The sequence below is a fragment of the Pristis pectinata genome, chromosome 34, assembly GCF_009764475.1.
Source record: "Pristis pectinata isolate sPriPec2 chromosome 34, sPriPec2.1.pri, whole genome shotgun sequence".
NCBI classification, from domain to species: domain Eukaryota; kingdom Metazoa; phylum Chordata; class Chondrichthyes; order Rhinopristiformes; family Pristidae; genus Pristis; species Pristis pectinata.
The window spans coordinates 1498492-1514711 of NC_067438.1; the positions used below are offsets into that span (position 1 = coordinate 1498492).

General features: G+C 49.9%; 1 protein-coding gene across 3 annotated transcripts; it reads right to left on the bottom strand.

The window, feature by feature from the left end:
• Positions 1-636: 636 nt before the first annotated feature.
• Positions 637-14570, bottom strand: LOC127585923 (olfactomedin-like protein 2A). 3 transcript variants are annotated; one of them, XM_052043673.1, is made up of 8 exons: positions 14202-14570; positions 13534-13628; positions 12048-12278; positions 11133-11240; positions 8183-8359; positions 7066-7267; positions 5545-5730; positions 637-3882 (listed from the first exon to the last, which is right to left on the bottom strand). In XM_052043673.1, the coding sequence occupies exons 3-8, from the start codon at positions 12201-12203 to the stop codon at positions 3281-3283; spliced, it is 1431 nt and encodes a 476-aa protein (XP_051899633.1). In that variant the 5' UTR covers positions 12204-12278; positions 13534-13628; positions 14202-14570; the 3' UTR covers positions 637-3280. The 3 variants fall into 3 exon arrangements, with proteins under 3 accessions (XP_051899633.1, XP_051899632.1, XP_051899634.1); XM_052043672.1 differs by lacking the exon at positions 13534-13628; XM_052043674.1 differs by lacking the exons at positions 8183-8359; positions 13534-13628.
• Between the last annotated feature and the right edge of the window lie 1650 nt (positions 14571-16220).

Genomic DNA, 16220 nt, shown 5'->3' on the forward strand with positions numbered 1-16220 from the left:
TGTTCTTCCTCATTCGAAGGGGCGACGGGCCTGGAATGAGGGGGAATAAATACCCAGTCTCATCACCTAATTTAGCACTTGTTCCACGGGGGAATGGGAATGATGCACCGGGACAGTAAGATTGTACTTTTAATCAGCTGAAATTAGGACATGTTCTGGAAGAGACCAGAGCAGGGGAACACAATACCTGCCCCACACTCAGACCAGCCCTGAACAGAGGACTGGCTTGTTGCTAAAATGTGACAACTACTATACTTAGTTTCCCTATGGTGGTATCTGGGAGCTTTTGGTAGCAAGAACGGCAGTACATTTTATACCAGTAGAGTTAGATTTGCAACCTAGCTTCACAAATGAGAAGGGTGGTGGATGGGGTTAAGTGTGTGTGTCTGTGTGAGAGAGGTTGCCAAGACTCATTGTTCCTGTCTGATCCTATGCAACAGTCTGTTACGTTGGGATTTATTTTCATCTGCATTAATTTTTTTTCTATTGCTGTGGATTGTGTTGCTATTTGTAATAAAAGTGTGGGAGAGATCAGGCTGGCATCTTGGTCCTAGTCTTCCCTGGTTAGCAGAGAACACGATCTTCCAGTTAGATTGTGTAACAGTCTGTGTGGGGAGGAGAGTGGTTCATTGGGATTGAGGGGACAGAGTTTCTCGGTATCTGGGAGGATGCAGGAGGACTGTCCCTGCACATATGGGCTTTCTGGTGGCTTGGGGTGTGAGTAGTGATGGGGAGGAGGCTTGTGGCAGTGGGGTGAGGTTTTTAAGACTCTCCCTTGATGCCTGGTGTAACAGGGTCTCGTTGAAATTTGAGTCGTTTGGATTTCGTGCTCTGGGTGAAATGCCAGCCTCTGCAGCTGAAGGACTGACCAGGGTCAGTCCCATTGGTGTTATACAGACCAGATGTGTCAACATATGGCCCCTTGTTAACAGTTGATTCAAGAGACCTCCCAGCTGCTTATGAAGCCCCCTCATTCCTGCCAAGGCATCTGTTTCCCTGCCATACATACCCTCTGACGATATTTCTGCTCTTTTAAGCGGAGTGGATCCAAACATTCGTGGTTGTGGGTAACCACAGCTCGGGTTCAGCGTGGAGGGTCTAAAGCATCGTTAGCCCCTGCCATAATTGCTGATCACTTAAAGATGCACAAACTGTGACTGCAGGGCAAATCAAGCTGTAGGCTCCATTCATCGAGTACAAAATGCACAGGGTAATTGGCTGCGCTGGGCTCCAGTACGTCCCAGGGAGGGGTGCAGAGCAATCACCAAATCATGGAACAGAGCTTGAGCCCACTTGGCCCATAGTGTCCCCCCTTTCCTTCTGCTCTTGCCCTGGAGCCCTGCAAATCCTTCTCCAGATCCTGTTGAATCTACTTCTACTTCCCTCTCAGGCACCATTTTCTTGATCACTTAAAGATGCACAATGCTTGCAGGAGCAAATCATGTGCACTGTGAGGACATTAAGCCTTTACATCACTCCCTCTGCTGTTATTGATGACCTTCAATCCAGCTTCCCTCAATTCCTTTGTGGTTTTAAGCGCTTCTCCTTAAATAACACCTTCAGTCACTCATCTTTGGAAACATTCCAGTAAATCTCCCCTGCACCCTGGCCATCCTTTGTAGAACAGGACTAAGTGGTGGCTTTATAGTGACCAATATCGTTCCTGCACTTTGCATCCTCTCCAGAGCCAATAATCTTCAACGCCAATGAAGAGTTTCTGATGAGGGGAGGTTTCTCAAAACCAACAGAGTTTATTTTCAACAGGAGAAAACCCAAACGCTGGAGATTTAGGGTACAATCTATGGAGACGAACGTCATGGACCTGAAATGTTAACTCTGTTCCTTTCTGCACAATGTTGCCTGAGCTCAGTTTTCCCAGCATGTTCTGCTTTTATTTCAGATTTCCAGTATTTTTTATTATTTTCAACAACGGCAAGTGGATCAACTGAGTGATTGAAGGAGAGGGTGGGGTGATGGGGGTCAGAAAGGCTGCAGCCATTGAACAAAAAATTAATTCATTGTCTAAATTCAGTGGGGAACCTTGTGGATTAACAAGCTATCCTTAATGGCTGCAAGTCCAGTACATAGGTTGAAGATAGAAGCAGGAACCTTGCTGCATCTCCGTTACAATGCCCAAAGATGTGCAAATAATCATTCCGTTCATCAACATAAATCCTTACTTGAGTATGTTTTTTTTATTTTAAATGTAGAATTAGAAGCTGATTGCAATCTATGGAAAAAAAGAACTATTAAATAACATCTCTGGACATCCCTGAGATAGGACTCTACATTGCAGCACAGGGGCTGACCATTCAGTCTATATTGGCTCACTCTTATTCCCCAGCTCTTTCCCTGTAGCCCTGTAAATTATTTCCCCTCCAGATCCCCTTTGAAACCTCACACCTTCCAGAAGCACTTGACTGTATTTGAACAGCAGTCCCTGCCATGAATTAAGAAATACATCAGTCACTTTGTGCATAGAAAGCTCCCTCAAGTAGTGTGTGAATATTAACGAGATCAACCATCTCAGTGCTGGTTGAGGGATAAGTAGGATCCCCAAGGTACCCAGCGAGCTCTCCTGCTTAAATTGCACTGTGGGATCTTTTACATCCACTGGGAGCCTCCATTTAATGCCTCACCTGAAAGGCTCTGACGGTATGGCACTTATGCATACTGCCCCACAGTCTGAGCTGCAGCAAGTGAGTCCCCAGGGAGTAATCCTGTGAGTTGCTATTAGAAGTACCCATAACCAAGGCTAGATCGAGGTCTGGCAACTCAAATTGTAAAATTCTTCCCTTGTTTTAAAATCCACCGTGCTACCACACATCACTCCTTGCAAAGCACAACAGGACTAACAGTGATGCGAGAGACTGCAGCTCCTGGAATCTGGTCCAACACACGAAACACCAGAGGAATTAGTGGGTCAGGCAGCATCTGTGGAGGGAAATGGATAGTCAACATTTTGGGCCATGACCCTTCATCAAGACTGGTGTCATTCAATGCAGTTGAAGGGCCTCGACCCGAAATGTTGACGGTGCTTTTCCTTTCATAGATGCTGCCTGACCTGCTGAGTTCCTGGCCTCCCCAACAGGAGGCATACCACAGTCCCATATGAGGGATGGATAAACGTGTACCAGTTGGGACAGAGAGTTGAGGGGATAAGGATCCAGAGGTTATTCTTGGCTCTGGGCGAGTTGGAGTTCTGTGTGTTGGGAAATTGTAATGCTGGTTATTTTGGGGTCCAACCTGGAGTCAGAGCTAAAGCGCACGATGTTGTAGGTCAGTAGGCAAACCTTACATTGTAGGTGACTTGGTAGCCATTGTCCCAAGCGTAGAGCAGTTTGTCTGCTGGGTTGTAGTCCACCTGAGTCAGGAGAGAGTACTCACTTTGGATCCTGAGTCCTGGGTTTGACTCGAAGCCTGTGTGGGTATCAAAGGCATAGGTGATGGTGCCTTCCCTGTGTCTCTGCAGGTTCATGACGTACAAAACACCACATGTCAGGAAGGAGTTCCCATAGGAAGCCCGCTGGATCTGTGTTTTCCAGGTGGTCTCCTTCCTCATGGTCAGGTCGATGGGGTCGAGGCGGCTGAGTACGAGGACCTCTTCAGGAAGGTAGCCAAAGTCATTGGAGAAGTAAGTGACCCAAAGGCCACCCTCATCTGCTGTGAAATCCACCTCAGAGTAGCCCTTCCAACCAGCCAGTGTAGTCGAGCCGACGGCCAGGTCATCCAGCCAGCCCCAGCTGGCAGCTGCCCGCTTCCCCAGGTCATAGCGGATGATGCTGCGTGTATACGCCTTGTTGTAGTAGAAGGAGCCATTGTAAACAGCGTGGCCTGTGCCCATCCAGCTGTATGGCAGCTTGTAGCTGTTGATCCAGCGACCTGAAACAACAAGGCACACTATAGAATAGTGACGGCACAGCGGAGACAAGGCCACAGGCCATCACGCCAGCCCCCAGCTCTCAAAGGGGTAATCTGAACCCATTCCTCCAGCTCTGTCGCTCAAGAATCATTCCAGCTCCCCTTAAGAGCTTCCATTGTCTCCCACCACCACCCTCTTAGGCAGTGAATTCCAAACCAAGACTGCATCTTGGCTGAGTCAGGTCTTGCCCACAACACCCCTTTATTTTCTGCTAACCGTCCAATTTCAAATGGGAACACCAGCCAATTCACTTTCCCCGACTTGGAGTACTTGTTATCAACCATATCTGCTCTGTGGTGGGCAACCCATCTCCTCCAGTCTCAGTAATTGGTACCGTGTCAACCTTTCCTGCACCTGCTGAAACTGCCTTTCCAAGACTATCATTGTATCTTTTACAGAAAAGATTTAAATGTTAGATGTTGCTAAACTCACCCCAAACCCATTCACCTGGGACTGAGGTGCAAGGTTGGGCACAGGTGGGCCATTGCCACCTTTCCATGGCAGCAGACTGAACAGCTTGGTTAGCTGGGGTAGGGCCACTGTGGAGATATCACACATTTCAGCACGTGGAGAGGCTACTGAAGAGTTCAGGGATGAGGCACTTCAGCCACACTTGGACGGGAGCTGGGGGTGTTAACAATCTGCACCAGTAATTTGGATGAGGATGTCAGGCGTAATGTGTCCAAGTCGTTGATGATACAAAGGTAGGTGCCAGTGTGGGCTCTATGGCGAATGCAGAGAAGTTTCAGTAAACTGGAATAAAAGGGAGAAAAATCTGGGAGCATCCAATTTGATGCGAAAACCAGGAAGGCAGAGTATTTTTTTTAAATGATGAGAGATTGAAAGGTGTTGGTGTTTACAGGGACCTGGGAAGTCCTCTTACACAAATTATTGAAAGTTAATTTTCAGGGACAGCAGTTGGAAGGACAAATAGTATGTTGGCCTTAAACGCAGGAGGATTATAGGAGTGGAGGGGTCCTGTTTCACTTGTGTAGGAACCTGGAAGATAGTGTATAGCTTTAGTCTCCATGTCCAAGCAAGGACATACAATAAACAGAGTAAAGGTTCAACAGCTGATTCCTGGAAATGCCAAGCTAGCTTTGAGCAGTGATTACATGGACTGGCGTATGCTTGATCTTGTTGAAAGTTAGAAGACTCCTAAGAGGCCTGGCAGGGTAGATGCTGAGTCAATGTTTCCCTACTGGGGTGTCTACAACTAAAGGCTGGGGAATCAAAATGAGGAATTGACAATTGAGGACAGAGATGAGAAGTGGGGTGATGAATCTTTGGATTTCTCTACCCAAGGGGGCTAGGAAGGCTCACTCACTATATTCAAGATATAGATCCAGAGATTTTTAGGTACAAAGTGAATCAAGGGAAATGTGATTAGTACAGGAATGTGGGATTGAGGTAAATCAGCCATGATCTTGTTGATGGATGAAGTGGGCATGAGGGGCCAAATGGCTTCCTCTATTTCTTGTGTCCTTCAGGTGATTTCCTGCATTCGAGGCATGGTCCACCTGATAGCAGAAGGGTAGTAGAACCACGGTGGACCAATTGGCCTCCTGCTCTGCTGTCAGTCAGAGAGGTAGATGTGTGTGCACGTGTGGGCCAACCCTTACCCAGTTTGAAAAGCTCCAGGCTGCGGAACTCTATCAGCGTGGTCCCGAAGAAATAGTTGGCGACGTAGACCCTCTCCTGATTGATGATTGGATCTTTCATCCAGGCTCCTTGAGCCCGGCCGTAGCTGCTGTGGATCGTGGGATCGCCAATCATCACTGGTGTTCCATTACAGCTGTCTTCTTGAACTAGAACCCAGAGGGACAGACAGGGTTCAGGTAAACCTGATCTCATCCAGAACTTTCCTGCCCTGTGGCCTAATCTACCCACTGTGCCCTGCTCACTGACCCCCAGCCCTGCAAGATCTCCACTTTCAAATTCTCCTGTTAATGAAGTTTTAAAAAAACCTGCAGACACTGGGAATTGAAATAAAGCAGAAAATGCTGGAAACACTCAGCAAGTCGGGCAGTGTCTGTGGGGAGAGAAACAGTCAACGTTTCTGGTATGAAGCAATTCGTCAGAAACTACCATTCACAGTCAAAGGAACGAAACTTACCTTCCGAACAATTCCCTTCGTTCCTCTGTTGCCCTCCCCACCTTCTCTGCCACCCAGACCAACTTGTTTCTCTTTCTCAGTTAACTGTTTCTCTTCCCACAGATGCTGCCTGACCCACTGAGTTTTTCCAGCATTTTGTGTTTTTAGATTCTCCTTGTTGTCTAATCCTTCTGTGGTCTCGAACCCCCCCCCCCCTCTCCACAACCTCCCCAGGCTGTGGGCCTGGGACAACTGCTGGTGGAGGGAGAGGGACCTGCCCCTGCAGGATGAATCTGCCTCACCGACTGGAAGTCACGCACCAGGAGCCACAGTGAGCAGTGGCTGAACATTGCCCCAAGGTCTCCTAAGCGGGGGTGGGTTGGCATTGGGGGAGCATCCTTGGAGAGGATGGGTGAGGTGGTCTTGCTCTGGAAGGGAGTGAGTGGTTGAATGCTGTCACCTGGTCCATGGTCACCTTGTGTGACTCGATGGCATTTTCTGTTGGATAAAGAACCCAGAAGCCCCTGGGGACATTTTATTACTGTAGCAGCTCTGGATGAAGCCCAATTGTTGTTGTCAATTGGATCTAGGTTGGTGCTATTTACTGAAATTCTTCACCCAGGAGAGAGCAGGGGCTCAGTCACTAAATATTCAAGACCAGCTCAATCCAGGGTTATAGGAACAGTGCAGGAAAGTGGCACAAAAGTAAAAGATCAACAGGATTTCATTGGATGGTGGAACAGACAATGAGATGGTGAACATCCTGCTACTAGTAATTTTCGATGTTGGGCAGTGCCCACACATGGTGATCAGTCTGGGAATACTGGGCTGAGTCTAGTTACAGTAGTCACTCACTGGATGTAATGGACAGAGTCTGCACACATTGATCGGTCACGGACTATGCGGGGTCGTATCCAGTGAAGCCAATCCATTGGCATGATCAGCACATTGGGAAGGTAGCAAGGACAGAGCAGAAAGCAGCCACTGCGATGTCCAGGGGCTCTCCTGGTCAGTCTGGACCCAATGAAGGGGTCTGTCATGGACTTACTCATGTTTCCATTATTGTTCAGTGGTCCCCGAACCACAGCCTTCAGGGTGGAGACTACTGGCCGATCAGTGGAAACGCGAGGTCTCAGCGTGGGCATTGTTCCCACTGGTGGCTGTGGATAGTACTGCTGTTTGTGGGCAGCATCCTTTGAGGTGTCACCATTCGGGAGCGATGGCTTGATCTGGTTTGCTTTGACTGTGTCCTACAAGAGACCAAGAGTTTCTTAAAAGAGGAACATTTACAAAGAGACTAAGGTCAGCAGAGTAAATAAGGAGAAACTGTTTCCAATGGCAGGAGGCTCTGTAACCAGAGGTGGAGAAAGGCTGTGAATGGCCCAGATCCTAAAACTCAAAGGAAGCAAATCTAGTTGGAATTTATTTGGATAAAACATAACAAGGGGGGAAAAAAACATCTCTGGGGAAAACCATTTGGAGATCTCTTTCAGTCAGCACAAACTAAATGGGCTGAATGGCCTATATGTAAGATATGTTTGGGAGTTTGGTGGCACACTGAGCTCCAAGTGAGGAAGGTGTAAGACTACACCCCACACATAGTACAGTAACTGGGGGGAGCTGACAACACTCAGACAGTGTTAAACCCTGGCACCTTCATCAAAGGAAAGCAGATCTGTGACCCCTCTCAGACCAACATTTAACTCTTAAATGCAACAAGAAACAAAATTAACTGGTCATTATTCCTTTCTTGTTTGCTGTATGCAAACTGTTCTGTATAACACATGAAATTTCCCTTGCCAACCTTTGGCCAATGAAATCCTACAGGAAGTTCTAGCCAATTCCCAATGTTTGATTATTGAGACAAATTTGTGTCAATGGAGAATTCACTAAACCAGTTAGTTCCCCATTGGAAAGTGTTCAGTCACACTCATGACACCTCAATGTGTAGTCTGCATGTAACAAGGCCAGAACAAGGCTCAGACAGCACCTCTCCTTGGCCTTCTGAGCAAAGTGTCATCTCAGGATACTGATGGAGAGCTTCACTGCTCTTAGAGTAGTGGCCGTCCCAATAAAACTCTCAGGGAATTCTGTGGAGCAAATATATTTTCATAAATGTCCCTCCCTCAAGCCTTGGACTGGTATTTAAAGTGATGGGCTGATACCTTTGTGGGTTCCTGCATCGGCTGATGTTTCTGCAGCAGCAAGTTGAGTTTGCTCATCTCCTTCCTCATGCCCCCTATGGTGATGGAGAAGTTCTGGTAGATGACCTGGTGCTGGACAATCCTCGCGAAGGTCTCTCTCAGGAGGGCGCTAACACTGGGCACGTTACGCTCCAGCCTCTGTGTGGGGGCACCGACATCATCAACTTTCATTGGAAGTGGAAAATAACATCACCTGTATCAGGCCCCCACACATCTCCCTGCGTCTAACTGCTTGTTTCACAGTACTGGGATAGAAATTGGTAACTAACAGTACATGGGTGTGGCATATCAGCCGTCTGTTGTTCCCACTTCCGTAGTGAGGTCAGTGGGAATGAATATCAGGGACCAAGTGCTGTGGGTGCCCAGTACTCGTGTGTTCACTTGGCACTCTTGAACAAAGGCAACCTTCTTGTCTCCACCCTTCCCTTACCCACCTGACTCCATCTGTCAGTCAACCCCTCCTCACCTGGATCCATCTTCACTTGCCAGTTCTTGCCCCACTCCTTACCCTAAATTCTTTACACTGGCTATCTCCCCTCTGCTCTCAGTCTAGATGAAGGGTCTCAACCCAAAATGTTGGCTATTCATTTCCCTCCGCAGATGCTGCCTGACCCTCTAGCAGTTTGCTTTATGCAACCTTCTTGCTCCAAGTATTCACATTACAGGTGGGTTGTGATTTAATAATTCTGACCCCAATGGGTCTGTACTCCACATGAACTTTTTGTCTATTAGTTGAAGGAATAGCAAACTAGATTCCCGGGCTTAGGAAGCACAGTTAGACGTGGCTTGGAATTTAAGGTACAGAGAGATTAAGTGTTGCCGAAACTAATGGGCAGGCTCAAAACATAATTAGCTTGTAATAGTGAAACAATTGAATTGAGAGATATCTGCACCAGGCCAGAATTGGAGGAGTGCAGAGATATCAGAAGGTGGAGGGTCTCCAATCTTTGTGAACACAAAGGAATGGAGAGAGACGGGGAATTTCACAACAGCTTAAACCAGGGCTGCCAGTTACATTCTAGGGTACATGAGAGGCCAGAACTGGAGGACCTCAGAGATCTTAGCTAGTGGAGAGAGCCCACAGAAAGATTGGAACAGGTGGTTGAGAATTTTAAATCTGAGCTGTCGTTGGACTCCAGCCATCTGATTCCAGAAATGCTTCCTAAACCTACTGCTGAGATTAAATATCCTTCCCATTGGAATAATTCAATGTCATCCATTGGCTGTGCACATCTTTGTCCTGTAGATGTTGGTAAGAACACAGCCTGTGTTGACCAGTGGCTGAGTTCTGCATCCATGCGGGATCACATCAGTTTCCAAGGTACCAAATAGACCTCCCAAGAACTAAAGAAAATCTTGCATTTCTGTAAAGCCTACAACCTCAGGACGTCCAAAAGCAATTGATGGCCAAAGACACTTTGAGGTGTCGTCGCTGTTGAAAATATAGGCATTCAGGCACAGCAACTCCTGCAAATACTAGTGTGATAATGATAAGTTTAATGGTTTTAGTGATTTGGATTTAAGGGTGACACACTGGGGACAACTTGTCTGGAAAATGGTGGCCATGATGTCCTTTACATTCACCTGAGAGAACACACAGTCTGATGGAGGGCAGCTGTGGCAAGGTGACAGTGGCAGAGTACCAGCTGTCAAAATCCCCAATCCTGACACTGCCTCAGGTTCAAAGAGAAGGAACCAGGCCCACAATTAACCAGAATTTTCTGCCTCCCACTATTAGACAACAATTCAGATTGCTTCACAAGTCACTTCATGTCAAACTGCACCAACCCATGGTGTTATCTATCAGCCCCTGGAGGATGCTCACAGCACAGTCCGAAGATACAGTCATGTGATGGTTGTGGTTTGAACTGGGATTCTTGACCTAAACCTGCACCAGGAGCAGCAGAGTGATTCAGTTCACTGGACTCAGTTTCAGAGTCCTCAGTTATTGTTCTGGAGAGTTCAAATCCCACCACAGCCAGTGGAGAATTCAAAGTCAAGTGATTAACAAATCTGGAACATTACACTGGTACCAGTGACAATGATAAATGACCCACCAGACTGGTTTCATAAACCCATCTGTCTTACGAATGTCCCCACCTAGCCAGGCCTATGTCTAGTTGTACAGCACAGAAACAGACCCTTCAGCCCACCAATATCTGTGCTGTCCATTGTGTACCTACCTATACTAATCCCATTTACCAGCATATGGTCTCTAGCCGTCTCTGCCTCCACCACACACTACAGGAGGAGTACAGATATTGCTACATCTTGTTGCTACAGATTCCAACCACTCTGAGTGAAAAGGTTCATCCTCAGATCCCCTGTAAACCTCTCCTCCCTTCCCCTGAACCTTTGCCTCCAGCTTTAGATGCCTCTGCTATGGGGAAAGGTTTCTTCCTATCTACCCTGACTGTATCCTCATAATACGTGTGACTGCAGCTTCTTAGCTCCGAACTGCCCAGTAAATACCAGCCTTGCTGGTGATGTCCATGTCCTGTGACTGAACAAAAATAACCCAAGACTTTGACCCAACATCCCAGAAAGCTGGATTAACTCTAGTTGCACGGATCAAATCTTTCCCGTGGAAGTCGATAGCACCAACTCTGAAACTCCAGATTGTTGCAAACACTCAAACAATTCTCCACCATCGTCCTCTTCCCCCTGCCCTGCTCTCTCTCCTCTCCCTGGATCTCCCTCCTCTGCCCTGACTGACTGCCCGCTTCCACCAGTCACAGGCCAGGTTTCCCTTCCAGGAAGGTGAGGTCTGCTCTTGCCCACATTGGATCCAGGCCTGAATGCATCTCCAGCCCCATCACCCTGTGCAATGGTGCAGCACATCACAGGGGTGGATGATCAACCCTGGTCTTGCCACCGAGACCCCTCCACACCCCGAGTGGGGGCTGCGTACCTTCTCAAGCTTCTTCAGCTGGCTGGTGAGCTTGGCAGAGTAGGAGATGAGCCTCTTGGTCTCTGCGTTGTCCAGGATGCCCTGAAGGTTGGCAGCCAGTGCTTGGATCTGTGGGCAGGAGGGCATGTGAAGTAGGCAGTGGGGCAACCTCCTTACCCCCCCCCCCCCAATCTCCCTTCAGTCACTGCCAAATAACACCATGGATAGAAAGGGGGGGGGGGTGAAGGAAAATGACAAGAGAGTGGGACAAGGAGGAGATGAGAAAGGGGGCGGGGGGGGGGGTGTAAGGAGGAGAAGGGATGGAGAGATGGAATAGTCGAAAGAGTATCAGTCTCCCACCCACCCCAGGAGTGATAAACTCTCTCTGGTCCCCAATTATCCCTCCGTCTCCAGCTAATATTCCAGCTCATAGCCCAATGAAATGTTCCCTTTGTGCAGTGGACTGCCTCCTCCCATTGCCCCTCCTTCCCATCTCCTCTCCCCTGTTCTCCTCCTGTGCCTGGTTCTCCACCTTCCTCTCCATCCCCTTCCCTGGATCTCCCCTCCCAACTGCCCCTTCCCACCCCTGTCTTCCCCACCCTCCTCACCTGGCCTGACACCCTCCATTCTTCTCTCATCTCCTCTGCCCCAAACTGCTCTGCTCTACCCTGTTCTCCCCGAAACCCTCCCCCCACCAGTCCTCCTCCCCTCCCCACGGTTCTAACTTTTCACTCCCCTGCTCTCCCTCTCCTCCCTGGATCTCTCTCCCTCCCCTGCCCTCTCTCCCCTCCCCTCCCACCTACCACAGTCCAGGTTTGCTTTCACTGGCCCGACAGCCCAGCAACCTCTCTGAACCATTCCGTGTGTGTTGGATTCCCAGTACCACTCCCTCGCACCCTGTCCCAGGACCCCAGTGTACACAGCACCAACACTCACCGTGACCAAGTCTGGCGCTGGTGCCTGGGGCCTGGGCTCCCACCGCTCACTCGTGGTCCCACAGGGCTCAACCCCACAGTAACACTTGCACTTTGACCCTCGGCTCAGTGTCTCCTGAGGGTGCAGGCCCCCAACCTTGGCACCACTCGGCTTCATCCCAGTGCCATGCTGCTGGCCAGAGCACTGCCCGAGGCAGGCGGGTTCCTCCACACCCCGGGACTCGGCCCCGACCTCGACAGGTGAAACAAACACAGAAAATTACACCAGTCAACCCAGCCATTCAGCCCATCCAGTCTGTACCGGTTTTTATGCTCCCCTCCGTCACATTACAGAACAGTACAGCACAGGAACAGGCCCTTCTCTCCATGTTGTGCCGAATTAATTCAGCAAATGATTCCTAATTAAACCAGTCCCTTCTGCCTCCACGTGATCCATATCCCTCCATTCCCTCCACATTCATGTGTCTATTTAACACCCTCTCAAATTACTCTATCGTATCTGCCTCCACCACCAACCCTGGCAGCACATTCCAGGCACCCACTGCTCTCTGTGTAAAAAAAAAACTTGCCCCACACATCTCCTTTAAACTCCCCCCCCCCCCCCCCGACCTCGTGCATGGCCTTTTGTATTAGATATTTCAACCTTGGGGGGGAAAATGTCAACTGTCAGCTCTATCTATGCCTCTCATAATTTTATAAACCTCTGTCAGGTCTCCCCTCAGCCTCCACCGCGCCAAAGAAAACAACCCAAATTTGTCCGACCTCTCCTTATAATACATGACTAATCCGGGCAGCATCCTGGTGAACCTCTTCTGCACCCTCTCCAAAGCAACTTGCACATCACATTCTCCCATCACATGTCCCCAACACATTCTCAGTAACGCAAAAAGATGCATTTCACTGTGCGTTCCGATGTACATGTGACTAGTAAATATCTTGACTGGAGCATTCCTTGGACTTGCAATGATAAATGGCTGAATTGATCCAAGTTGTCAGGAGAGGAAGGGAAGCTGGGGGTTAAACACGGGATACCAGGGAGCTCCCCTACTCTTGTTCAAAATAGCACTCGGTGGGCAAAGGCCTGCCCCGCGGGCAGTGTGGCACTCCGTCAGCACCACACTGGGAGCCCAAGCCAAGCTGTGTCATAGAGTCATACGGCACCGAAACAGGCCCTTCGGCCCAACTGGTCCAAGATGCCCATCCAAGCGAGTCCCACCTGCCTGCGTTTGGCCCATATCCCTCTAAACCTCTTCTATCCATGGTCCTGTCCAAGTGCCAAGTGTTAGTGACCTGCCTCAACCACTTCCGCTGGCAGCTGGCCCCAAAAATTAAATCTCAGGTTCCTATTAAGTCTCTTCCCTTTCACCTTAAACCTGTGCCCTCTAGTTCTTGACTCTCTGGGAAGAAGACCCGTGGACTCAAGTCACGGGGGTTGGATTCGAACCTTTCACTGTCTGACCATGAGGCAAGTGAATGGACTGACTCACCAGGTGAGAGAGTGCGCTCCCTCCGCACCGCCTCCCCGCCCACGGCGCGGCGCTCCCTCCGCATCGACCCACGGATCGGCGCTCCACGTATCAGCCTGTGTAAGCAATGGTCCTTGGAGTGGGACTCGACCCCAGGGTTGGAGGGGAGAGTCTGCCCCCTCCCAGGGTTGGAGGGGAGAGTATGCCTCCTTACACCCCCCCCCCACCCCAACTGAACCACAGTGATTGTTCCCGAGCGAACCTGGACCGCCCCCGTCCGTGCGCAGACGGCAGTCTGCTCCCCCCACCCAGACCCGGACTCTGTGTGACTCCATCCCACACCAGCCGGGTTCGCTCTCAGTGCAATAACCTGAGCACTCAGTTCCACTAAACCTGGACGCAGAGAATGGTCACAGGAGGAGGCTATTCTGTCCATTGAATCTGTGCCAGCCCATAGTAAAGCAACCCCCACCGTGTCACCGCTCTTTCCCCGCAGTTTATTCAGCGAGTTCCAGACCATGACTGTTCCCCGAGTCAAAGAGAATCTTCTGTCCCAAAGTTATATGTGAACATGGTCCTTGAATCCTCCTCCACCGGGCACAGTTCCCCTCCGCCCCCACCCTGCCTGCCGTCTGTGGACGATGCCGCGGTGTCTGTGCGCAGGCCGAGCCCGGCGGCTGCTCCCTTACCTGAGTGAAGCGGATGAGCACCGACAACAGGAGTAGCCGAGAGAGGCTGCGCGCAGCCCTCATCGTGGGCAGTCTGGCGCCTCGCAGCCCGGGACCCCCGACTCCGGGAGCGGGCACATCACCGGGGAGCAGCGGCGAGGTACGGGCTCCGTGACTCCATCCTACACGGAGGGTGGGGATCGACAGCTGGCGGAGGGCCAGAGGTACCTCCGCAGGCTACAGAGCCGTCGCCCCGGCTCGGATGCCAGGATTCCGAGGAGCAGGCTGGTCTCAGTCGGGAGCTCCCCTCGGTCTGACGCACGGTGTCAAGCCTGGAGCGCCAGCAGGTGTCCCGCTCCCTCTCTCCCCTTTCCTGCCTCTCTTTCCCCCTTCTCTCTCTGCACGCTCAGCGATCCTCCCAGATCCCAGCGTCGGCGCTTCCCGTTGCTCCGTTAACCCCTTACACACCCCAGACATGCTCTTACCCCGACAGCGGGCCAATGGCGCCACCTAGCCACATTACGGCCTTGTTTCTGCAGTCTTTCCCCCAGTGTCTGGTATAATTTATACTGTGTGTTGTCTGTAGCTCTGTGCCTGTGATGCACAGTTTTCCACAGTTCCTGTACCTCACCGCATTTGTGCGCAGGGAAATAAACTCGACCTGACCTGGAGCTCGAGCTGGATATTCAGCTCCCCCACGGCCCAGACCAGGTCTGGTTCCACACCTCCCACCCGTTTGAACATCGTGAGAGCAGGAGTCTGCTCTTCGACCCAGTGAACCATCACAGAACCCTTCCCGGGCTGCAGGACACTGGACTGGGTCCCTGTCAACCGAGACACTAAGGCAATTCCGCACAGTTCAACCTCTTATATGAAATTACATAGAAACATAGAAAACCTACAGCAAAATTCAGGACCTTCGGCCCACAAAGCTGTGCCAAACATGTCCCTAAGATATTACTAGGCTTACCCATAGCCCTCTATTTTTCTAAGGTCCATGTACCTATCTAAAAGTCTCTTAAAAGACCCTATTGTATCCGCCTCCACCACCGTTGCCGGCAGCCCATTCCACACACCACTCTCTGAGTAAAAAACTTACCCCTGACATCTCCTCTGTACCTACTCCCCAGCACCTTAAACCAATGTCCTCTTGTGACCACCATTTCAGCCCTGGGGAAAAGCCTCTTACTATCCACACCATCAATGCCTCTCATCATCTTATACACCTCTATCAGGTCACCTCTCATCCTCCATCGCACCAAGGAGAAGAGGCCGAATTTATTCATATTTTCATACAAGTTAGCACAATGGCATAGAGTAATACACAGAAACAGGCCCTTCAGCCCAACACATCCATGCTGACCAAGATACCCTCCTGGACTAGTCCCATTTGCCCATAGCCCTCTAAACCTTTCCTATCCATGTACCTGTCTAAGTGTTTTTAAATATTATTGTACCTGCCTCGACCACTTCCTCGGGCACCTCATTCCATATATGCACCAATGTTTGCATGAAGAAGTTGCCCCTCGAGTCGCTTATAAATCTTTCACCTCTCTCAAACCTGTGCCCTCTAGTTTTCGGTTCCCTTTCCCTGAGAAAAAGACTGTGTGCATTCACCCTATCTATATCCCCTCATGATTTTATGCACTTCTAAGGCCACCCCAGTTTCCTACGGATCAAGGAGTAAAGTCCCAGCCTGCCCAACTTCTCAATGGAACTCAGTCCCTTGAGTCCCGGCAACATTCTCATAAATCTCTTTGCACTCTTTCCAGATAACCACATCTTTCCTATACAGGGCGACCAAAATTGTACAGGATACTCCAAATGTGGCCTCACCACCATCATGTGCAACTGCAATATAATGCCCCAGCTCCTGTACTCAGTGCCCTGACTGATAACTGCCAGTGTGCCAAATGCTTTCTTCACCACCCTACCTGTGATGCCACTTTCAGCGCTCCCCAATGCACTACCATTCACTGAGTAACTCCCACCCTGGTTTGACTTCCCAAAATGCAACACCTTGCACTTATCTGGGTTGAA

Bases quoted from the DNA above. Each gene is read 5' to 3' on its own strand.
- LOC127585923 (XM_052043672.1), bottom strand. From the start codon at position 14,264: ATGAGGGCTGCGCGCAGCCTCTCTCGGCTACTCCTGTTGTCGGTGCTC. The intron at 5,731-7,065 runs GTAAGTCCATGA...TCTGGGTTCTAG, and splicing joins GAACAATAATGGAAACATGA to TTCAAGAAGACAGCTGTAAT. The intron at 3,883-5,544 runs GTAAGGGTTGGC...TTGTTGTTTCAG, and splicing joins CCTGGAGCTTTTCAAACTGG to GTCGCTGGATCAACAGCTAC.